The following is a 23,806-nucleotide window of genomic DNA, read 5'->3' as shown; positions in this document are numbered from 1 at the left end:
AAAGGATGAAGCGTACTTTGGTGCGAAAGTGCAATATCACTCCCAGAACAACAGCAAAAGGACCTTGTAAAGATGCTGGAGGAAACAGGTACAAAAGTATCTATTCCACAGTAAAACAAGTCCCTATATCGACATAACCTGAAAGGCCGTTCAGCAAGGAAGAAGCCACTGTTCAAAACCGGCATAAAAAAGCAGTTTGCACCTGCACATGGGGGACAAAGATTGTACTTTTTGGAAGAAATGTCCTCTGGTCTGATGAAACAAAAAATAAACTGTTGGCCATAATGACCATTGTTATGTTTGGAGAAAAAAGGGGACGCTTGCAAGCCGAAGAACACCATCCCAACCGTGAAGCACAGGGGTGGCAGCATCATGTTTGGGGTGCTTTGCTGCAGGAGGGACTGGTGCACTTCACAAAATAGATGGCATCATGAGGTAGGAAAGTTATGTGGATATATTGAAGCAACATCTCAAGACATCAGTGGAAGTTAAGCTTGGTTGCAAATGGGTCTTCCAAATGGACAATGACCCCAAGCATACTTCCAAAGTTGTGCAAAATGGCTTAAGCACAACAAAGTCAAGGTATTGGAGTGGCCATCACAAAGCCCTGACCTCAACCCTATAGAAAATTTGTGGGCAGAACTGAAAAAGAGTGTGCGAGCAAGGAGGCCTACAAACCTGACTCAGTTATACCAGCTCTGTCAGGAGGAATGGGCCAAAATTCACCCAACTTATTTGTGGAAGGTTGTGAAAGGCTACCCAAAATGTTTGACCCAAGTTAAACAATTTCAAGGCAATGCTACCAAATACTAATTGAGTGTATGTAAACTTCTGACCCACTGGGAATGTGATGAAAGAAATAAAAGCTGAAATAAATAATTCTCTCTACTATATTCTGACATTTCACATTCTTAAAATAAAGTGGGATCCTAACTGACCTAAGACAGGACTTTTTACTGATAAATGTCAGAAATTGTGAAAAACTGAGTTTAAATGTATTTGGCTAAGGTATATTTAAACTTCCGACTTCAACTGTATATACTTGATTTTATGGAATTGTGATACAGTTAGTTATAAGTGAAATAATCTGTTTGTAAACAATTGTTGGAAAAATTACTTGTGTCATGCACAAAGTAGATGTCTTAACCGACTTGCCAAAACTATAGTTTGTTAACAAGACATTTGTGGAGTGGCTGAAAAACGAGTTTTAATGACTACAACCTAAGTGCATGTAAACTTCCGACTTCAACTGTACATGTGATATGAGTAATGTAAGATATATAAACATTATTAATGTGTCATTATTTAGAGTGGCATTGTATAAAGTGACTAGTGATTCATTTATTGAAGTGGCCAGTGATTGGGTCTCCATGTAGACAGCAGCCTCTCTGAGTTAGTGATTGCTGTTTAGCAGTCTGATGGCCTTGAGATAGAAGCTGTTTTTCAGTCTCAGGGTCCAAGCTTTGATGCACCTGTACTGACCTCGCCTTCTGGATGGTAGCGGTGTGAACAGGCAGTGGCTCGGGTGGTTGATGTCGTTGATGATCTTTTTGGCCTTCCTGTGACATCGGGTGCTGTAGGTGTCATGGAGGGCAGGTAGTTTGCCCCCGGTGATGCGTTGTGCAGACCGTACCACCCTCTGGAGAGCCTTGCGGTTGAGGGTGGTGCAGTTGTCGTACCAGGCTGTGATGCAGCCCGACAGGATGCTCTCGATTGTGCATCTGTAAAAGTTGTCAGGGTTTTGGGTGACAAGCCAAATTTCTTCAGCCTCCGGAGGTTGAAGAGGCACTGTTGAGCCTTCTTCACTACACTGTCTGTGTGGGTGGACCATTTCAGTTGGTCTGTGATGTGTATGCTGAGGAACTTAAAACTTTCCACCTTCTCCACTGCTGTCCCTTCGATMTGGATAGGGGGGTGCMCCCTCTGCTGTTTCCTGAAGTCCACGATCATCTCCTTTGTTTTGTTGACGTTGAGAGAGAGGTTGTTTTCCTGACACCGCACTCCGAATGCCCTCATCTCCTCCCTGTAGGCTGTCTTGTCGTTGTTGGTAATCAAGCCCTCTACTGTTGTGTCGTCTGCAAACTTGATGATTGAGTTGGAGGCCTGGGGGCGGCCCGTCAAAGTCCAGGACCCAATTGCACAGGGCGGGGTTGAGACCCAGGGCCTCCAGCTTGATGATCAGCTTGGAGGGTACTATGGTGTTGAATGCTGAGCTGAGGTCAATGAACAGCATTCTTACATAGGTATTCCTTTGGTCCAGATGGGATAGGGCAGTGTGCAGTGTGATGGCACAGTGCATCATCTGTGGAACTGTTGGGGCGGTATGCAAACTGAAGTGGGTCTAGGGTGGCCGGTAAGGTGGAGGTGATATGATCCTTGACTAGTCTCTCAAAGCACTTCATGATGACAGTAGTGAGTGCTACAGGGCAGTAGTCATTTAGTTCAGTTATCTTTGCCTTCTTGAGTACAGGAACAATGGTAGCCATCTTGAAGCATGTGGGGACAACAGACTGGGATAGGGAACGATTGAATATGTCCGTAAACACACCAGCCAGCTGGTCTGCGCATGCTCTGAGGACGCGGCTAGGGATGCCGTCTGGGCCAGCAGCCTTGCGAGGGTCAACACGTTTAAATGTTTTACTCACATCAGCCACAGAGAAGGAGCTGGGGAGGCGTAGTCCTTGGCACTGTATTATCCTAAAAATAATTATATTATAACATAACTCAAAAGAAAGGAGTTTGCATTTTGGCGCAGTCCAGGCAGTGCTGAGAGGGATATTTTGGCCTGCTCTTTGTTCGGGGAGCCGCGACGGTGGCACTATATTATCCTCAAAGCGGGCAAAGAAGGTGTTTAGTTTGTCTGGAAGTGTGACGTCGGTGTTCATGACGTGGCTGGTTTTCTTTTTGTAGTCCCTGATTTACTGTAGACAATGCCACATACGTCTCGTGTCTGAGCCGTTGAATTGCGACTCTACCTTGTCCCTGTACTGGCATTTCGCTTGTTTGATTGCCTTGCCGAGGGAATAACTACACTATTTATATTCAGTCATATTCCCATTATCCAATACATACAGTGCATTCGGAAAGTATTCAGACCCCTTCCCTATTTCTACATTTTGTTAATTTACAGCCTTTTTTCCTCTTCAATCTACACACAATAACAGGTTTTTAGACATTTTTGCCAGAGCACGGACTTGATTGAACCCAATCAAACATCTCTGGAGAGACCTGAAAATAGATGCTCCCCATCCAACCTGACAGAGCTTGAGGCTCTGCAAAAATGAATGGAAGAAACTCCCCAAATAACACAACTGACTAGGTTTCCCAGTGCCAAGCTTGTAGCGTCATACCCAAGAAGACTTGAGGCTGCCAAAGGTGCTTCAACAAAGTACTGAGTAAAGTGTCTGAATACTTATGTAAATCTGATTCTTAATTAAWWWWWWTGCAAAAAAATTAAGTAAAAACWGTTTTTGCTTCGTTATATTGGGGTATTGTGTGTAGATTTATGAGGGGAAAAAACGATTTAATCCATTTTAGAATAAGACTGTAACGTAACAACAAAAAGTCAAGGGGTCTGAATCCTTTCCAAATGCACTGATATATTTTATTTTATTTAACCTAACTAAGCTAGTCAGTTAAGAACAAATTCTTATTTACAATGGCAGCCTACCCCGGCCATACCCGGCTATGATATACTGTAGACTACTGCACATTATGCACGGCAGAAAAATATAAAAGCACATAGATGTAGCTAGCTATAGGCTATGCTCTCTTGGGGAAATAAATGTAACTAGCTCCAGTAGGCTAATCTTTTTGAGTGTATTGTACTGTAATATACTGAATTACACACATCGTTCAAACCATGGTAAAGCAGAAGAGAACATGCGATTCTGGTGCGAAACATGAGGCCTACAAAGTTACAAGTATAGGCTAGCAAATTTMATTTTAATTTTGAAATATAAATCAAATCAAATGTAATTTGTCACATGCGCCAAATACAACAGGTGTAGTAGACCTTACAGTGAAATGCTTAAAAAAAGGCCAGATTCAGAAAAGGCCAGACAAGCCCTTAACCAACAATGCAGTTTTAAGAATAAATAAATAAATAATAAATATATTTGTATAATTAGTAGGTTGACGCATATATAGCGTCAGAGGAAGGCCCCAAAAATTGTCAAAAACTCCAGTCACCCAAGTCATAGAGTGTTGTCTCTGCTACCGCACAGCAAGCGGTACTAGACCGCTAAGTCTAGGACCTAAAGGCTCCTTAACAGCTTCTACCCCCAAGCCATAAGACTGCTGAACAATTAATCAAATGGCCAGCCGGACTATTTACATTGACCCCCCCTTTGTTTTTACACTGCTGTTACTCACTGTTTATTATCTCTGCATAGTCATTTTACCCTTACCTACATGTACAAATTACCTCGACTAACCTGTACCCCTGGCGCACATTGTCTCGGTACCGGTACCCCTTGTATATAGCCTTGTTATTGTTATTTTATTGTGTTACTTTTTATTTAATTTGTAATTTTATTTATTTAGTAAATATTATCTTAACTCTATTTCTTGAACTGCATTGTTGGTTAAGGGCTTGTAAGTAAGCATTTCACGATAAGGTCTACACTTGTTGTATGTGCATGTGACAAATAAAATTTGATTTGATATATCTTTCATAATATTTCCCCTAATGTTATTAGCCTACATACTCTTTCTCACTCTATTTTTGCTTCATTCCTTCCTCGCTTTCAACAGTTAAATGTAAAACGTTTCGTTGTCATAATCTTCATCATTCTAATGTCATCCTTGAATAATATAGGACTAGAATTAGATGCAGAAGGCTAAATAACTGCTATAGCCTACCACCATCGCGCGTTCGCTCTTCTATCAAACTACCCGTGTGTCACGCCCTGACCGTAGAGAGCTTTTTATGTCTATATTTTGGTTTGGTCAGGGTGTGATTTGGGTGGGCATTCTATGTTCTTTTTTCTATGTTTTGTATTTCTTTGTTTTGGCCGGGTATGGTTCTCAATCAGGGACAGCTGTCTATCGTTGTCTCTGATTGGGAACCATACTTAGGTAGCTTTTTCCCACATGGTTTTTGTGGGTAGTTATTTTCTGTTTAGTGTTTTGCACCTTACAGGACTGTTTTGGTTTCATTTATTCTCTTGTTATTTTGTTTAGTGTTCAGTGTAAATAAAAAACATGAACACTTACCACGCTGCGTTTTGGTCCGACTACTCTTCTTCAGACGACGAAAACCGTTACACCGTGAGTTCTATCGGTTGGAGGTTTTTATCATTCAGCAAAAAAGAGCTTGCTCCCCTCTTCGAATAGTCTATTGGTATAAGAAATGCTAAAAAAGTTACGTCCAGCAAGCTATTTAGTCTAGCTTTTCCTGCATGGGACTCCAAGAGCTAAGGAGCGTTTATTAAGGAGAGGTCAGCGGAGCACAGGTGCTTGCGTACTGCGCAAGAGACAGAGGCTATAAGTTAGAAGCTTATTATGCATAACCCATCACTAATTAGCTAAATATAAGGCTAATAATGTATTGAATTTATTACCTGAAAGAGGTAGGCTAGAACATATATATAGGGCTATGTATCAAATCTAGGAGAGGATTATCTATTTTGTATGCAATTTGAATGGAATTGATGGAGAGAGAGAAAGACTGCGAGAGACTGCTTACACGTGTTTTGATTTAAAGCAAAGATATTCGAGTGATAGGCTTTTTTTTCTGCAGCTGCAAAAAATAAATACAAATCTTTACAATTACAAAACAAGGTGACACCCGAAAGTCAGATGGAGATGGGTAAATTAGAGGCGCATTCGGTCTTTATATTACTGTAGCATAGGCTATGCTGCAGCAAATGTAGGCCTACCTGTCTCACGAAAAAAAGTGACCACGATGAGATGATACAGTAGGTCTACATGCACTGTGAATTGCGCTCCATACAGAGATGGGATGTCTGTCCCCACCCTGAGCGTTGATTCATCATGCAGAGGCTGTAGAGAGGCCAGATTTAGACATTGCATATCCTTTAACAGTTCCATTTCACYCCATGCTGTTCAGACAAATAATTTATAATAATTTACAGTTTTCTCAGTTATTTATCCCGGGAAAAGGGAGTGATTTTGGGAGGTAACCGGGTTCCCGCCATTCAACCCTAGTCATGTTGTCTTAGCTTCACCTTGAAATACAGTGAGTGTGGATAAAGGTGTGATTCGGGTCAACCCTCTGGCGGATTTAACCCAATGAGAGCTCTTTGCTCAGGTCTCCCTGTCAAAGAACTTCTGATGGATTAAATTCGTTAGTGATTGTTTGACAGGGTATGATACAATACATCAGATATAAAGACATAAAAAAAGGCCAGATTCAGTCCGAACCCTTTGACTCTGATTACAAACCCTCAGCCTTGCTCAAGACTTTAGGCTTTTTAAAGCATTCTCAGAGAGTGTATCCCCAGGTAAGTGTTATCTACCCAACAACATGATGGGAATGACATTGGAATTCTCTATATATGGCAAAAACATTTAGATCTAATGTATTGGACTTTGTATTTTATATAATTTTATGTTGCATTGTTGTGTTTTGGTGTGTTTACAGTGGTAGGGGATGACGATTGCCATAATTACCTCCTACGTTGTAGCCCACACAGGAGTTCTGGTCACAGTATCCAGGAGGTCCAGCCGACCCCACTGGTCCAGGGATACCCGGCCGCCCAGGTGTTCCAGGGTTCCCCGGCCGACCAGATGGACCCTGGCTACCTGTCCGGCCCTGACCTGTTGGTCCTGGAGGAGAGAAYAATGTGGTGAGGAGAAGGCGGAGAAAGGGAGGAGTGTGTTATAATACAACAAATACATTTTCAATTAACAATGAAGGTTTTAACTTTGAGCTACATTCCGAAGTGAAATCATCATGTGAAATGTTAAGGCAAACCTTTGAAACATGATGGCATTATTATTGTCTTCATTGTGACTAAGAACGCTGCATATTGAGGTAGAATTCACCAAGTTAAAGGGGTAGTTCACCCAAATTACACATTGGTTTCCTTACCCATTTGTGGCGCAAATCCCAAACAAGTCACGGGACCGATATTAGCATCATGTCCAAATCATACAAAAGTATCTAAAATGTATTATAAAGCTCAACAAAGTCATTTATAGATGTTTTGAAGATAATGTGCGAAAAATGCTAATATCGGTCCCATGACTTGAATGCGATTTGTGCCGCAAATGATAAAACATTAGCATGTGGAAACAGTGCCAGAGAAACTAAACCAAAGTATGGATTGCTGTCATATCTTATCCATAGACTGCTTACAGGGTAAGGGAACCAATATATCATTTTATAATTTGTGTGAACTATCCCTATAAATCTAGTAGTGTGCTTTGAAATAGAATCCATGATTAGTCCACTGATTGGCCAGACTTCCTCAACTCTCCACAAAAGGAAGATAATCAGCACATTTATCATTACCCAGCAGTCTGTACCAATAAGCATAAGCTTTTGTGTCTTTTCCTCAGACCCAAAATGCTATTATTACTGAGCTGTCTCCATCAGGAAATGCTATGAATATCCTTTTTCAAATATCCTTGGGTGCACTCATCTCCCGCATGCGAGATTCCGAAGTGTTCTCTCAGAGTTCTCTCCTGTGGCCCAACCTGGCAACTGCTTCAGGATTTCAATCAACACACTGTATCAGCTAGACTACAATCAATACAGGAGTCAATAGCTATGCCCTCTAATAAGGTTTCATTAAACCAGTAAGGGCAGCTTAATGAATAACAACCAAAGTAAATTAAATAAAACTCAAGCTACCTTCTCCATTTCATATGTTACCCTTGAATCAAGACGGGAGCGCTTAATCAAAAACAGATCGTATGACTTCCTATTTTCTAATCCACCCGCTCAACAGATGTTGATTTCCTCTGCAGAGGCTCGGTAGCAAAGGAAGTCCCTGGAGGAAAATTGAAGTTGGAACTGTGCATTTTTTTGGGGGGGGGGGTCCGCAGGCATTGTTTTGGTTACCTGGGGGTCCGACAGGGCCTCTGGGACCCTGGACTCCTGTGCCTGGGCTTCCCTTGTCGCCCTTCTCTCCTGACAAACCTGGACAGACAGAGACCAAGGGGACACACACTTTGAAAAAATGCAGAGAAGTGGGCATGCTTATCTCCTTTCTGTATTATATCACCATCAGCACTAAAAGTGTCATGAACAATATTGTTGATCTACCTGTGTAATCATTTTATTCTGATTATATTAGTGTGTCACACCCTTTTCTTTTCACCTGTCTTTGTGCTTGTCTCCACCCCCTCCAGGTGTCACCCATCTTCCCCATTATCCCCTGTGTATTTATACCTGTGTTCTCTGTTTGTTTGTTGCCAGTTCGTTTTGTTTCATGAAACCTACCAGCGTTTGTTCCCCTGCTCCTGTCTGTGCTTGCTCCTGTTTTCTAGTCCTTCCCGGTTTTGACCGTTCTCCCTACCCTGCCCCTGCCTGCCATTCTATACCTTGCCCCACCTCACTGGATAAATGTTTTTTTGTTATTTTAATACATTTTTTTTACCTCTTTCGTGGTATCCAATTGGTAGTTACAGTCTTGTCCCATTGCGGCAACTCCCATATGGACTCAGGAGAGGCGAAGGTCGAGAGCCGTGCGTCCTCCCAAACACAACCCAACTGAGCCGCACTGCTTCTTGACACAATACCCGCTTAAAKTGTAAGCCAGCCGCACCCTTTGTGTCGGAAGAAACACCGTACACCTGGCGACTGTATCAGCGTGCATTGCGCCTGGCCCGCCACAGAAGTCGCTAGAGCTGCGACCGAGCCTGGACTTGAACCAGGATCTCTAGTGGCACAGCTAGCACTGCGGTGCAGTGCCTTAGACTAATGTGTCACTCGGGAGGCCCTGCCTCACTGGATTATTGACCCCTGCCTGCCCTGTCCCTGAGACTGCCTGCCGTTCTGGACCTTTTGCACCTTCTCTGGATTACTGACCTCTGCCTGCCTTTGACCTGTCGTTTGCCTGCCCCTGTACTAGAAATACATTTTTGTTTCTTCGACACTGTCTGCATCTGGGTCATACCTGAAACCTGATAAATTATGTTTTCTCACGTTACCTGGCAGTATCATTTACTGTAATATCGTCTCCCACAAGCTTATGGCATAAGTTACATGACTATATCTTCACTTGAAAGCTTAAGTTAAATCAGAGTCTTCTCTATATAGTACCTCTGGCTCCTGGTTGTCCATTTTCTCCGTTGGACCCGGGGAACCCTGGTCTGCCCGAGGGCCCCTGCTCTCCCTGTGGTCCTGGGCCGCCCTGCCGCCCGGGCTCTCCTGGGGGACCTGGAACGGTGCGGACGGAGACGGGTGCGCTGGGGATGTGGTTAAGGATGGAGCTGTAGCGAGCCATGTGACCTGTGGGACAGACGTCAGACAGAGGTCAGTGGCGCATGAATGGATGCCAACGGCAAAATACCCTTACACTTTCATAGACAACACTCACATTTTCATGTACTGTATACCCCTTCCACAGAATACACTTACACTCAAAGACACAAGACCTGTGCAATCACACATCCACACACACACAGGAAGAGAGCCAGATGGACGATTTAAAAAATGACTCACTCTGTATCAGCTGCTCACAGACCTGCCGGGCGATTGCTTGGACCGATGCCTGGGATTGCAGGTCACCCTGGAGAGGAAAAAACACATGGTGACACCAAGTCCATGGCTACACTCCAACCTGTTTTATCGTCCCCACAGGTAAAATATCCTCCACCATTACTTAGGTAGAAAGCCTGCCAGCCATGAATTTGACATCAACTCTTTTAATTGGAAAACATAGCTGTTGTGGCCAAGCCTAGATGTTGCCTTTTGAGCCTTGTCTAAAAACCTTATTAGCAATTCAATGTTTGCTGTTACGGGCGACACCAATCCGTAAAGTACTTAACACTAGAACAATAGCTCTTTAAAATAGAACTGCTGTGAAGTAGAACCCCTTTTTCTACAGCTGAGTAACACGGCTCTAAAGCTTTAGCTTATAAGGTATGCAAAATGTGTTCTGGTTGCAGTACAACGTGTGATACTTCTCTTCAGAATATTTGTTGTAATGGCAATTGTTTACTGTCAGACTTTCAGAGAACCCCTATAACCAAAAGCTGAGGAACAGCAATTACTTGAAAGGAGGGCATTACTTGTTTTGAACATTGATGTTAAGAACAGTACTTACGCCACATAATTATATTATACAGAACAAGGTAAGTATCATAAGATATCTCAATTCAATTTAATAAATGCTGTTTTGGCATGAATGYGTGGGTGCCACTGCTGCCAAAGCAATATGTTTGGTATCTCTATGACTTACTCTTTCTCCCTTCTCTCCTTTGTTTCCGGCAGGACCCTGCAACAGAACAAAAGGCAGAATGACAATGGACAGAAAAGAATGAAGTAAAACTGTACAAATTGTTTGAGTTGTCAATTGGTGTTGTCATCTTTTTCCTTTTTGCTAAGGTCATTATTTGAACCCTGGCATAASCATTTATCTGCAAAGGTCATATAATAACTATGCAGTACCAGTAATTACATAGAGGCACTACTATGTAATAACTACTAACCTTCTCTGGCTCTTGGTCTTTGGTTGGACGATAAGCTGTCCTATAAAATTCATGTCGATAATCTTGCGAGGAAGTTTAACTGAAATTGTGATTTTATTCTCATAACAAGGCATTTCTCATAACAAGGCATCCCATTTGAGGCTAGAAATTTTCTTTCTGAAATTGATTATGGTGACTTAATATACATGCATTTGGAAAGTATTCAGACCCCTTGACTCTTTCAACCAATTTTTTTCATGTTACAGCCTTATTCTAAAATTGATTAAATTATGTTTTCCTCATCAATCTACACACAACACCCCATTATGACAAAGTGAAAACAGGTTTTTACTTCACTGTATAGTTCCTTAAATGATTATCCCTGTCTCTAAATATCCCCATCGAACTGTTACCCTCTCTCCCAGATCCTTACACATACACATAGAAATATGGCATATTCCTGACCATGTGACCTGCCCTAGAATAATGCCTTGTGTTCGTTATAGTGTGTAACTTTCGTTGGTCAAGACATGCAGTCAGGAAAAACTCTGGCTCTGATTATGATAGATACACTGTACTGTAGGACTATGTACAATATATTTATATACTATATGGCTTTGCTGTCTCTCAAGACCTCCCTCCCTAATCCTACACAAAGCGGGCAAAGCTGATTGAAATGACATCATACTGACATATCTTGTTGTAATGATGCAATTTCAATCAGTTCCGCTTGCTGGGTATTTCCTCAGCTAGTGGGTCAGCTCTGCTTCAGTAGTAGTAACATGCATGGACATAGAGGTTCAGATAACTCACAGGAGGTCCCTGGTTTCCCAGTGACCCTGGAGGTCCACTTGACCCTGGTGACCCAGGAGCTCCTGGAGTGCCCTGTGGGTGAAACACAAACACACAAATTGTCATCTCACTGATTGAGCAATCACTCAAACGTACAACGTGTAACTTTAGTTTTTCCAGTGGTAACTTGAGGTACTACAAAACATTTGGCCAAGAAGCAAAAAAGAAAACAGTCACATTCGCCAAGGAGCACAAACAATTAACCTACAGGGACAATACCTTTGACAAGGACGTTTTGTAAATTGCAGATTTAATTTTACAATTCATTTACATTAAATCAAATTAATTAATCAGTTCCTGATGCTAAATCCACAAACAATCATACTCACTATAGTCCCTGGAGGTCCTGTTCGCCCCTGGGGTCCATCTTTACCAGGAAGTCCCTGTGGAAAGGTGTTACAAGTACATATTCATGCCTATGAGACTGTGCTATTATGGCAGCTCATATACCACGACTTCATATTCACATAAATCTATTCCTTTTGATTACAATGCTTTCAGAAAGTATTCAAACCCCTTGACTTTATCCACATTTTGTTACGTTACAGTCTTATTCTAAAATGGATTAAACTTTTTTATCCTTCGTCAATCTTCACACAATACCCTATCATGACAAAGCAAAAACAGGTTTTTATACATTTTTGCAAATTTATTGAAAATAAGAAACTGAAATATCACATTTACATAAGTATTCAGACCCTTTACTCAGTACTTCGTTGAAGCACTTTTGCCAGTTATTACAGCCTTGAGTCTTCTTGGGTATGACGCTACAAGCTTGGCACACCTGTATTTGGGGAGTTTRTTCCATTCTTCTCTGTAGATCCTCTCAAGCTCTGTCAGGTTGGATGGGGAGCGTCGCTGCAAAGCTATTTCCAGGTCTTTCTAGAGATGTTAGATCGGGTTCAAGTCCGGGCTCTGGCTGAGCCACTCAAGGGCATTCAGAGACTTGTCCCAAAGCCACTCTTGTGTTGTCTTGGCTGTGTGCTTAGGTTCGGTGTCCTGTTGGAAGGTAAACCTTTGCCCCAGTCTGGGGTCCTGAACGCCCTGGAGCAGGTTTTCATCAAGGATRTCGCTGTACTTTGCTCCGTTTATCTTTCCCTCGATCCTGACTAGTCTCTCAGTCTCTGCCGCTGAAAAACATCCCCACAGAATGATGCTGCCACCACCATGCTTCACCGAAGGGATGGTGCCAGGTTTCCTCCAGACGTGATGCTTAGCATTCAGGCCAAAGAGTTCAATCTTGGTTTCATCAGACCAGAGAATCTTGTTTCTCATGGTCTGAGAGTATTTTAGGTGGCTTTTGGCAAACTCCAAGCGGGCTGTCATGAGCCTTTTACTGAGGAGTGGCTTCCGTCTGGCCACTTTACCATAAAGGCCTGATTAGTGGAGTGCTGGAGAGATGGTTGTCCTTCTGGAAGGTTCTCTCACCTCCACAGAGGAACTCTAGAACTCTGTCAGAGTGACCATCGGGTTCTTGGTCACCTCCCTGACCAAGGTCCTTCTCCCCGATTGCTCAGTTTGGCCGGACGGCGAGCTATAGGAATAGTCTTGGTGGTTCCAAACTTCTTCTCTTTAAGAATGATGGAGGCCAATGTGTTCTTGGGGACCTTCAATGCTGCAGATATTTTTTTATACCTTTCCCCAGATCTGTGCCTCGACACAATCCTGTCTCAGAGCTCTACGGACAATTCCTTCGACCTAATGGCTTGGTTTTTGCTCTGACATGCACTGTCAACTGTGGGACCTTATATGTCCAATCAATTGAATTTACCACAGGTGGACTCCAATCCAGTTGTAGAAACATCTCAAGGATGATCAATGGAAACAGYATGCAACTGAGCTCAATTTCGAGTCTCATAACAAAGGGTCTGAAAACTTATGTAAATAATAACAAAATATGGAAAAAGGGAAGAGGTCTGAATACTTTCCGAATGCACTGTAAACAGACCGACAAGACCTTACCCTTGTTCCTGTTTGTCCCGCTCGACCTGGTGACCCAGGAGACCCAGGAATGCCCTACAACCATAGAGAGAGAAAACAAAAAGGTGAAAACAAAAAGGCCAGTTAAGGGTATCAGCATGAATACATTTGTATTGACAGGCTCGGATGGTTGGACCATTATCCTAATTCATTACAGATAATTAATGTTGTGAAGCCGGAGCTGTTTGTAATACACAGTCTCTTGTATGACCTTCACAGCCGTCAAAGTCAAATTCCCTCACTCAGACACAACGAGTACTGAATGCCAATGGCATGGCTCAAAGCCTATTACAAACAAAAGTTTACATCTCCCAACCTCTACAGTTATTGACAGGATCCATCTTAATTGGCTCAGAGATTGATTATAATGAAAGTGTATTGCATCTTAGGCATGAGTCATTACAACAGAGGGGAAATAGCTATTGTTTTGTAAAAACTGCTGTGATGTCTTGTTACGGTCCAGGCAGGCGCTGCCCATAACCACAGATCTAGGATCAGATTACCCTACCGCCAATGCTCAGATTTACCATTAGGAGGATGGAAAGATATCTGACCCTGTATCAGTGGTTAAGACCAACTTCTACCTTCTCCTCTTATTACCTGTGCAAATCCTTTAATGCATTGAAATAAATCTGACATCACATCAACCAAATGGTAGCAGAAGCTCTTTCACTCAAATTATGCAGCAACTCTCTTACCAGAATTCAGAATGACATGTTCCCATTAACAGCTACCTTACAGAGATAGATATTCAATATGCCATTCAAAAGATCTCCCTTTGGTGCAATGGTGTCATTTGAATGTCATTTGAAGACTGAATGCCATTTTGTGATGAGGGAAGTGTGTCTGAAAGGGCAGGAAGTGAATGGTGGTCTTTACCTGTATTCCTGGAGTGCCAGCTGCACCCTTCTCACCTCTTTCTCCTGGACCACCCTGAAGTTGAAAAAAACAACAATAAATATCAACAGCAAATATCAAGCTTATTTGGAGGCTATTTCATAAGTTGGGGTCGTCACTATCTGGTCACAGTGTGCGTTCTAACTACAAATGCCATTTGTTTCCCAAACTCTTCCAGTAGCTGTACCTTTACTTATCCCCTACCTGTCACCATAATCCTGAATTAACAACAAATAGATCATGTCTTCAATATAGCACTTCTGTATGTTATACCATCGAATACTTTACCATAGGCTGGCTTAAACATGGCCTTAGTAAAGTTAAGACATCTGGGCGTATCCTTTAATGTTTTACCTGTCATTCATTAGTCATTGATCTGTTAATGGGTTGGCGCCCCCCCTTGGGTTGTGCCGTGGCGGAGATCTTTGTGGGCTATACTCGGCCTTGTCTCAGGATGGTAAGTTGGTGGTTGAAGATATCCCTCTAGTGGTGTGGGGGCTGTGCCTTGGCAAAGTGGGTGGGGTTATATCCTTCCTGTTAGGCCCTGTCCGGGGGTATCATCGGATGGGGCCACAGTGTCTCCTGACCCCTCCTGTCTCAGCCTCCAGTATTTATGCTGCAGTAGTTTATGTGTCGGGGGGCTAGGGTCAGTTTGTTATATCTGGAGTACTTCTCCTGTCTTATCCGGTGTCCTGTGTGAATTTAAGTATGCTCTCTCTAATTCTCTCTTTCTCTCTTTCTTTCTCTCTCTCGGAGGACCTGAGCCCTAGGACCATGCCTCAGGACGACCTGACATGATGACTCCTTGCTGTCCCCAGTCCACCTGGCCGTGCTGCTGCTCCAGTTTCAACTGTTCTGCCTGCGGCTATGGAACCCTGACCTGTTCACCGGACYTGCTACCTGTCCCAGACCTGCTGTTTTCAACTCTCTAGAGACCGCAGGAGCGGTAGAGATACTCTTAATGATCGGCTATGAAAAGCCAACTGACATTTACTCTTGAGGTGCTGACTTGCTGCACCCTCGACAACTACTGTGATTATTATTATTTGACCATGCTGGTCATTTATGAACATTTGAACATCATGGCCATGTTCTGTTATAATCTCCACCCGGCACAGGCAGAAGAGGACATAGCCTGGTTCCTCTCTAGGTTTCTTCCTAGGTTTCGGCCTTTCTAGGGAGTTTTTCCTAGCCACCGTGCTTCTACACCTGCATTGCTTGCCGTTTGGGGTTTTAGGCTGGGTTTCTGTACAGCACTTTGAAATATCAGCTGATGTACGAAGGGCTATATAAATAAATTTGATTTTGATTTGATTTGATTTAATACCAATGCAGGTGTAACCCYGTACTTCATATTTGACTGTTCTGTTTACAGTCTATTAGGTTACGATACATCCTCCCACCTTTACGGCTTACGTTTAACAACATCCCTTGGGCGAGAAAGAATCAAGATCTGAGTATTACAACAGCTTTTAAAAGGTAGACTTTATAGCATGCCTAGGTAAATCGGGGACTGTAGCTACTGTATGTTATGTGTGTTGGGATACTAGACTCCTCAAATATGTGCAGTATTAGATGGTGTGTGTCTGAACTAATGTATGTGAATGAATGTGTGTGTGTGTATGCGTGTTTTACCGGAGGGCCCATGATGGTACGTCCGCTGGGCCCCTGGGGTCCAGGAGGCCCCTGCAGCCCAGGAGTACCAGCGTCCCCAACTGGACCTATCGGTCCCTATCACAGAGACAGAAGAACACATTGATAAAGTAGATTAGAATATAGTTAACATTTTACTGTAGTTCTAGTTAAATTCCCTGCTTTCTACAGTTATTACAACAATCTAGTATCACTGGAACAAACAGAGGAAATTCACACCAAATTACAAAGTACAATCTCACTGAACAGTAGAACTGTAAAAAAAATGTATTTACATATAGGCCAATAATAAGATAAGATCGTCACCAGACAACATTTTAATCCACCATCTCCCTGACCACCTTCCTCTGATCAAGCCATAAACTGTCCCTCTCCATCTTTGGAGGATGCATGCACTCACATGATCTGGCCACTATTGGTTAACCTAGCCAGTGGTGGAAAAAGTACCCAATTATCATACTTGAGGTAAAGTAAAGATACCTTAATAGAAAATGACTCAAGTAAAAGTGAAAGTCACCCAGTAAAATACTACTTGAGTAAAAGTCTAAAAGTATTTGMTTTTAAATATACTTAAGTATCAAAAGTAAATGTCATTGCTAAAATATACTTAAGTATCAGTAAAAGTAAAAGTATAAATCATTTCAAATTTGCTTATATTAAGCAAACCAGACGGCATCATTATTATTATTTCTTATTGATAGCCAGGGGTACACTCCAACACTCAGACATAATTTTATACACCTGTCAGCAACGGATGTGGCTGAAATAGCCTAATCCACAAAATTGTATATATTTTATTCCATACAACTGCCTTCATCCTTTATACATTACCTGACCCAGGTCTGGGTGTCTGAGAGGGGGCTTTAGTCTAACTCAGTGATTTAACTGCAAATCAGAGACCCGCGAGGCTGCTCTCTGTTTGTCTTGTCGTGAGCCTACCAGTCGCAGGTCKTTGACTTTCATGGGGGCACGTTGCATCTCCAATGAATATGAAATTCATGAGAGTAGAAAGACCGCATGGGTGCACTGCGAGGACGGCTGCATTACAAGGACCTTTACATGCTATAATAACACCCCATTCAAACACCAGTACAATTTTCTGGGACTTTCAAGACCCATGCAATCCAAGTCTAATAGCATGAGAGAGTGAGAAATGAATAAAAGATTAGAACTTTGCAAAGGGCATTTACAGAAAGAGTGGGTTTTCAGCCTAGCAGTATACAAGGGATATTTTATGGAAGAGAGGTATCCAAGAGGGTATGTGTCTGGTATCCATCAATGTGGGTATGTGTCTGTCCACCCACTCAGTGCTTGTGGAATTCTAACATATCGTGGTTTTAGTTTTACAAGCTGCATTGACTTTCATTGTGTTTTTATTTACATGAGTGTGTGTGTGTGTGTGTGTGTGTGTGTGTGTGTGTGTATACACTGTACCACAGCTCCTGGTTCTCCACGGTCCCCTCTCCCTCCTCTGATCCCAGGTCCTCCCTGTTGATAACACAAACACCCACACACCCTCTGTCACACTCCATCAACATAAGGACCACAGACCTTAAAGACACACACTATCAACACATCCTAAACACACTATCACACATCGGGTGTATGTACTCTCCATCCCCATATGTCACACTGTGTTCTGTTCATCAGCCACTGAATGCAATGAATGAATTCCTAGCTCAACAACAGCTGTAAGTAACACATGATGCTGATTAAGGAGAGAAGGAGGGTCCTCACAGGGGGTCCAGTGGGGCCAGGGGGACCTTTGCTTTCCTGGCTGCAGGTGCAGGCACGGGGCATGGCAGGACAGTCCTCCTCCTTCCTCTTAGAGATGAGACAAATACCACCATGACATGACAATACATGCAACACAAGAGTACAATGGCCTAATGATTATGATAATGACCAAAGCATAATGATAAGGACGATAATGCTAAAACAAATAATAGGATAAGGACCTTATGATAACACAATAACAAGATGACACAATATGACATCTATGACACGATCCTACAACATCCTACGACACATTACAACAAAGGTTAAGGTCATCCCACGTCAGTCAGTAGATGAGATCAGGAGTGAGGCGTGAACTCACCAAACCAGGAAGCTCACAGCACTTGTCTCGGCTGGCCCAGGACGTGCTGCAGACGATGTCAAACGACTGCAGTTGAAACTGAGGACAAAAAGAGCAACAAACACACACACATCTTTTTTTTACATTCACTACAAACATGTTGTTACTTGACTAATAGTATCTTGATAGAACTAGCAGCAAGCTGTGAATCTCCTAAATAAGACCTGAGAGAAAGTATTATAATTATTCAGTATTACGCATTGCTAACAGAATTGTTGCACATCTCTTATTGAGGAGGAAGAATCTATCAATAATTGGTCTCTCAAAACAGATTGCTCTGTTTTCTCCTGTTCTGAAAAGTGTGAAGAGTTTTTGTCTAAGAAAGAAAATGATCAAGCCTATCAGAGAGTACTATTACTACTAGAGAGCTATTAGAGTACTACTAGAGAGCTATTCCTGTATGAGGATATCTGGGCTATTTATGGAACTGGGAGATTGGATATGAAAAGTACAGTTGTTTATTTGACTTGTTTCTATTTAGTGGAAAATAGATCTTGACATGCTGATGTGATTATACTTCATTCAAACTCTCTGTCTTAATGCTGTTATAAGAATTCATAACCTAGGTCATAGGTAGTTTATCACCACTCTATTGAATACTCCATGACACTAAACACCATASTGTATGTTAGAATTCAGCCCGACTGCACATAAAATAAGAAGAATCAAGGGGTAAAATGCATAGAAATCTAATTACGGAATATTGACATGGATATTGAATGGGGATGTCCAAAGAACTACAGTATATTCTAGTAATTCTACATCGATGTCAAAACATCTTCTTGTATACCCTCTCTGATCTATCTGTCACAGCTTACCGGTGCAGAGCTGTCCTTCTTCCCCCTGGAGCGCACCATGCGTCCCAGCACCTCCAGGCCATCCGTGGTGATGTTGCCTGCCGCGTTGATGGCCTTCTCCCCTACTAGCTTACAGTCAATGACAGCCTTGGCGCTGGTCTTGCTAATAGCCATGTGTAGCTACAGGGAAAATGAAGAACCAGGCCTGGGTTCAAATACTATTTWAAATTTTTCAAATACTTTGAGCATTTGCCAAAGCCTGCCTGGTGTGCCAGTTCGGCAGGGTTTACACTTTTGCGGCTATTCTATTGGTTCCATGGCGCCAGGCAAGCTCAATCCTAAACACAGCTAAATTATACTAAATGATTTGAAATAGTATTTGAACCCATGTCTGTTTGGAACACAGACGCAGTGCGATTGAAACATCTTATATGCGCGTCTCAATAAATCACTGGGGAGCATTAAAGAGTTACGGTTTCAGAAAACAGACTGAGGTTCAAAGAGACACASGCTGTAAAATAAGGACAGATTTCTGCGCGAGCATTCCACTAGTCACCTGAAACAAAAGTCAGTTTTGAAGTCGGGGGATTTCAGATGTTTTTCTACCTTTGACACGTCAAGCTTCTACTGTATGCTTCGTTGGAAATGGGATGTCTCGTGGGGGAAATATATGGGGGAATTTCAAGACATTACTCTAGCAAATATCTATTCATACCTGATTATCAACTGTGAARGTGTGTCTTTATGAAACAGCACTTTCAGCTTTGTTTGACATTGGTGCATTACTATGTTAAAGCGCTGATAAGGATGGAACTGTAGCATTTCCTTTGTATTTACCTATTTTTTTCGACAAAAACAGATTCCCGATGAATCATTTGAATTAAGCGTCTTAAAAAAACACCCACTGCAATGCAAGGAGTCAGAGAAGTATCTAGCCGTTAGTCAAGTCTTCTTGAGAGGTAATCTAAAATATTACCACATTATCACCAAGCCTGATGGGCGAAGTGCTGACAAGATGACACATGAGAATACTTATGGATTGGCAGGGGAAAGAATTGCAGTAATCACTGGTGATAATTTGCTGAGGAAAAAGGCAACAGTGGGTTACATGAATCCAGGCCATAGTCACTTTCAGTCACATCAATTTCCTCCTCCCTGCATAGTTTAGTTTGTTTAGCTTGTTTGAAAGTGGCTATGATTCAAATTTGCATTCATTATCCTGGCAATATTTCMGGTGCCAGCTTCATTCCACATGGTTAGCATTTTTTAAAAATATGTTATTTTATTTCATCAGATAGCAAGTGAAATATGATGGGCATTTCTTATGAACATCGTAATGGCACAGCACTACCCACACTATATATTAATGCTACAGCTACACACTGTTTAGTGGTCCTGTGTGGCTCAGTTGGTAGAGCACAGTGCATGCACCACTAACGGTTGTGGGTTCAATTCCCACTGGGGGAACCCGTATGCATGAATAAAAGCATCTGCTAAATGGAATATTATATTATTATTGTGCAGCAAAAAAGTTGAAACTATTTGAATAGTCAAAACATAAGTGATTTAAAAACGTCATCAAAAAAGGTAGGTGTTTGTTTCAGGTGCTACGTCTCACTCATGGATGATAATGTAAGTAGCCAAGCAAAGTTTTGGCATCAATAGAAAGAGGATGATTATGACATTGGCAAGTGGGTGAATATCCTCATTCACTTAAGCAGCAGGCCATGGATGTGGGCAAAGGTATTGTTAGAACATAGGAGTCTACAGGCATGTCTCAGGCCTAAGGTATTGTTAGCCCTGATAACATAGGAGTCTACAGCCATGTATCAGGGCAAAGGTATTGTAAGCTCCACTGATAGCCAGACAAGAGTGACTTAACATCACTCAACAAGCTGGCTTACAGCCAGGAAGCAGGACATCCCCTGAGGTGTTAGGGTGATGTTGCAGCAGCGTTGCACTGAGGAAGTGAGATAACAAAGAGTGTTTTTGAACTTTGACCTTGTGGAAACTGCCGTAGAAGAGCTTCTTGATCTCAGGTCCCTCGAAGGTCACAGTCTGAAACTGTCCTTTGTAGTCATGGTTGAAGAAGGTGAGGGTCTTGCCACCGTCTAGCGTTGGAAAGAGAACGTTTGCCTAACTTTCTGCAGTTTCATAACATATTCAGTACAAACTCGAAAATAGTGAGGAATGTTCTCGTTTCAAATAGAGGAGGCATGGACGGTTTACTAGACATGTAGCCTACTATACATAAAGAAAATGTTTCAACATACGAATGATTTACACACAAATCATTGTGCTGCTCACAATTGATATATGAGCAGAGACACCAGGCAAAATGTCCATTGCTTTGCCTATCTTATGACAGCAACCAAACAATGTGAACTTGACACACAGTCCCAGCTAAGACCCAGTCCCGTCCCCCGGCATCCTACTCACTGTCCAGGATGAGGCCCACAAGGGGCTCGTTGTCCTTGTTGAGGATCTCCCACAATGCAAAGGGCTCCTTGGGCGTTTCAGGCAGCAGGCGGAACAGCATAGTGATGGTGTAATCGGAGGGCAAACCCTCGGGGTGGATAAACCTGGGGTGGAAAGTTCCCAGAACAATAGGCTCTAGTCTGAACATACAGTGGCTTTTGTTGTAGCACCTTCACAGAGTTCAACTGCTATCAAACACCATTTCAAAAGCTGTTTCAACTTGCCAATTCAATTCTTTCAATAGTGTCATTCAATTCTAAAAAGAGGTTAAGCGCAGGAAGCTATTGTTTCTTCATACTGTATATGTATCACATTTGCTGCATTATAATTTGAGAATGAGACACAAAATGACTATGTTTTCTGTGATGTGGGATTGTTGCAGAAATACACCAGGTGAGGGCAGCTGTCTGTCATTATCACCACCTCTTCATTGTAATTTTCAGGCCAAGTGACAGGAAAAGAGGATTCAATTCAGGGGAGTAGAGTAAGTTGTATGTTGTAAGGTGTTGTTTATGTTATCATTGGGTAAGTGGTGCCAAAACTTACCGCTGTCATAGAGTAGCTTTACCTGTATCATGCTCATTGTACTCACTGACGTTTTGTCGCTTTGGACAAGAGTGTCTACTAAATTCTACATGATTGATAGAAGGCAATGTACTGTAATGCCTTTTAGTTAAGATGCTAGTGTCCATACTTGGTGGGCTGGGCAAGGAGGGAGTTGTTGTGCAGGCGGAAGCAGGGGAAGCTGTTGAAGGTGCCAGGCTCCATGGACACTCCTGATACATGTCCATACATACCCTCCACCAGGCCAAACATCTCCATCATCCTGAAACCTGCAGCCACAACATAAACAACCATGAGTTGGTTTAAAAGCAGACATGTCCATGCACAGTACTAGTGACAAGTAAAAATAATCTGTTTTTTAATTGTGACTGGCTGTTTTGATCATGACTTCTCAATTCTGAGCTTCTACTTCTTATCATTAAGATATTCTGACTTACATGTGCACTCGGAAAGAGGCCATTTCACGTAGTCTTAAGTCCAGAGTTTGCACTTATCTGATGTGCAATTAGCAGGAGTCAACTGTACTGTACCTGTTCAGTTTACAGTGATTTTGTGCATAACAGTTATACTGGGGTCATAACTAGTCAACGGGTCTGAGAGTAGAGAGGCCTTGACTGTGCCCTGTGTGCCAGGACACATGAATAAGTAAGTATGCTCCAGTCTCTAACCTGGCAAGGTACTGCCACTCATCGCCACCGAAGGACAAGCTGAAAGACAAAACATTTATGTCACTGCATGGATAAAAATACACACAATAATATGCCCCCTGTGCTTTTAAATAACAGATTTAGATTTTGCTCCTGTAGGACTCACTGGCAGTGGCAGCCTCACAAACAAAAGTGACCAGCTTTTCCTCAATTTTCTTGAAGGCGTCTAAATCATCCACAAAGAAAACGTGTCTCCCGCTAGGCTTGCTGGCGATGCTCACCAGCTCCCCGTAGTCCGCATCCGCAAAACCAATGGCAAAAACAATGTACCCTGTGAAGAAGGTAAGCATACAGTATTGCCAATAGTGTGTTATGTACATGCCTAACTAAAACATTTTGTTGGATTAACATATACAGATACTTTTTTGTGTTGTAGAATGTTCTTTTCATGTACCACAATCTATTKAATTAAATTATTGCATCATGTGCCTCACCTTCCATCTGCATCTCTTTGGAGACCTTGTTGACATCGTCCTGAGAGCGCCCGTCAGTCAACACCACCAGCACTTTGGGGATGCCCCTCCGGATACCACCTCCCACTGTGAAGATGGTGTCTTTCACATGCCGGATGGCTAGCCCTACAGTAAGAGAATTAGAGGGAGGGATGGAGGGAGAGAAAGAGAGAGGGAGGAAAGGAGGGGAAGATAAAGAAAGGAGTTACACTCACAGCAATATCGACAGCAGGATATAGCCAGGTTCCTTGGTAGAGGATCGTGGTGTTGGGTTATCACTATCACTGCAAAAATATTCAGCAACAACACATTTTCTTCGTTATTATTCCCACCCCACCTGCAACAATACACATTACACACAAATACAGCATATTCAAAGGAGAACACAATGCAACAATTAGCATTACCAAGCAGACTTCTTCGTTGRACCCGTTTGAGAAAAAATACATTGTTAGATGAATGCATTATCGCTCCCCTTGGGGATCCACTGATTAATGACAGCATCTCACTGTTCTTCSGAAGCCAGGCTTGATTACTCTGGCCTGCTTGATTACAATGACMGATTATTTTTCAGCAGGTTACAAAAGGAAAGTCAATAAAGGGTATWTCTGTTCATCTGGCATCTACAGCTGTCTCAATGGGATTCAGTCATCCTGTTACTTTACTGTTATGGTAGTCCATTTA

General features: G+C 42.4%; 1 protein-coding gene across 3 annotated transcripts in view; it reads right to left on the bottom strand.

Moving 5' to 3' along the window:
- LOC111955050 (collagen alpha-1(XIV) chain-like) overlaps window positions 1-23,806 on the bottom strand; it is a 97,749-nt gene that overhangs the window by 11,101 nt on the left and 62,842 nt on the right. For all 3 annotated transcript variants that reach the window (XM_023975092.2, XM_070435989.1, XM_070435990.1), the window contains 20 exons: window positions 23,105-23,248; window positions 22,777-22,941; window positions 22,632-22,670; window positions 22,094-22,232; window positions 21,361-21,503; window positions 20,923-21,032; window positions 18,943-19,101; window positions 18,086-18,163; window positions 17,725-17,811; window positions 17,422-17,475; window positions 15,970-16,065; window positions 14,317-14,370; window positions 13,420-13,473; window positions 11,787-11,840; window positions 11,419-11,490; window positions 10,377-10,412; window positions 9,638-9,704; window positions 9,236-9,424; window positions 8,033-8,110; window positions 6,637-6,792 (listed from right to left, as the gene is read on the bottom strand). In XM_023975092.2, the coding sequence (XP_023830860.1) occupies window positions 6,637-6,792; window positions 8,033-8,110; window positions 9,236-9,424; window positions 9,638-9,704; window positions 10,377-10,412; window positions 11,419-11,490; window positions 11,787-11,840; window positions 13,420-13,473; window positions 14,317-14,370; window positions 15,970-16,065; window positions 17,422-17,475; window positions 17,725-17,811; window positions 18,086-18,163; window positions 18,943-19,101; window positions 20,923-21,032; window positions 21,361-21,503; window positions 22,094-22,232; window positions 22,632-22,670; window positions 22,777-22,941; window positions 23,105-23,248 (1,974 nt within the window). The remainder of the gene's footprint in view (window positions 1-6,636; window positions 6,793-8,032; window positions 8,111-9,235; window positions 9,425-9,637; window positions 9,705-10,376; window positions 10,413-11,418; window positions 11,491-11,786; window positions 11,841-13,419; window positions 13,474-14,316; window positions 14,371-15,969; window positions 16,066-17,421; window positions 17,476-17,724; window positions 17,812-18,085; window positions 18,164-18,942; window positions 19,102-20,922; window positions 21,033-21,360; window positions 21,504-22,093; window positions 22,233-22,631; window positions 22,671-22,776; window positions 22,942-23,104; window positions 23,249-23,806) is intronic.

This window comes from Salvelinus sp. IW2-2015, linkage group LG30 (assembly GCF_002910315.2).
Source record: "Salvelinus sp. IW2-2015 linkage group LG30, ASM291031v2, whole genome shotgun sequence".
NCBI lineage: Eukaryota > Metazoa > Chordata > Actinopteri > Salmoniformes > Salmonidae > Salvelinus > Salvelinus sp. IW2-2015.
This window is presented reverse-complemented; position numbering and strand designations above follow the sequence as displayed.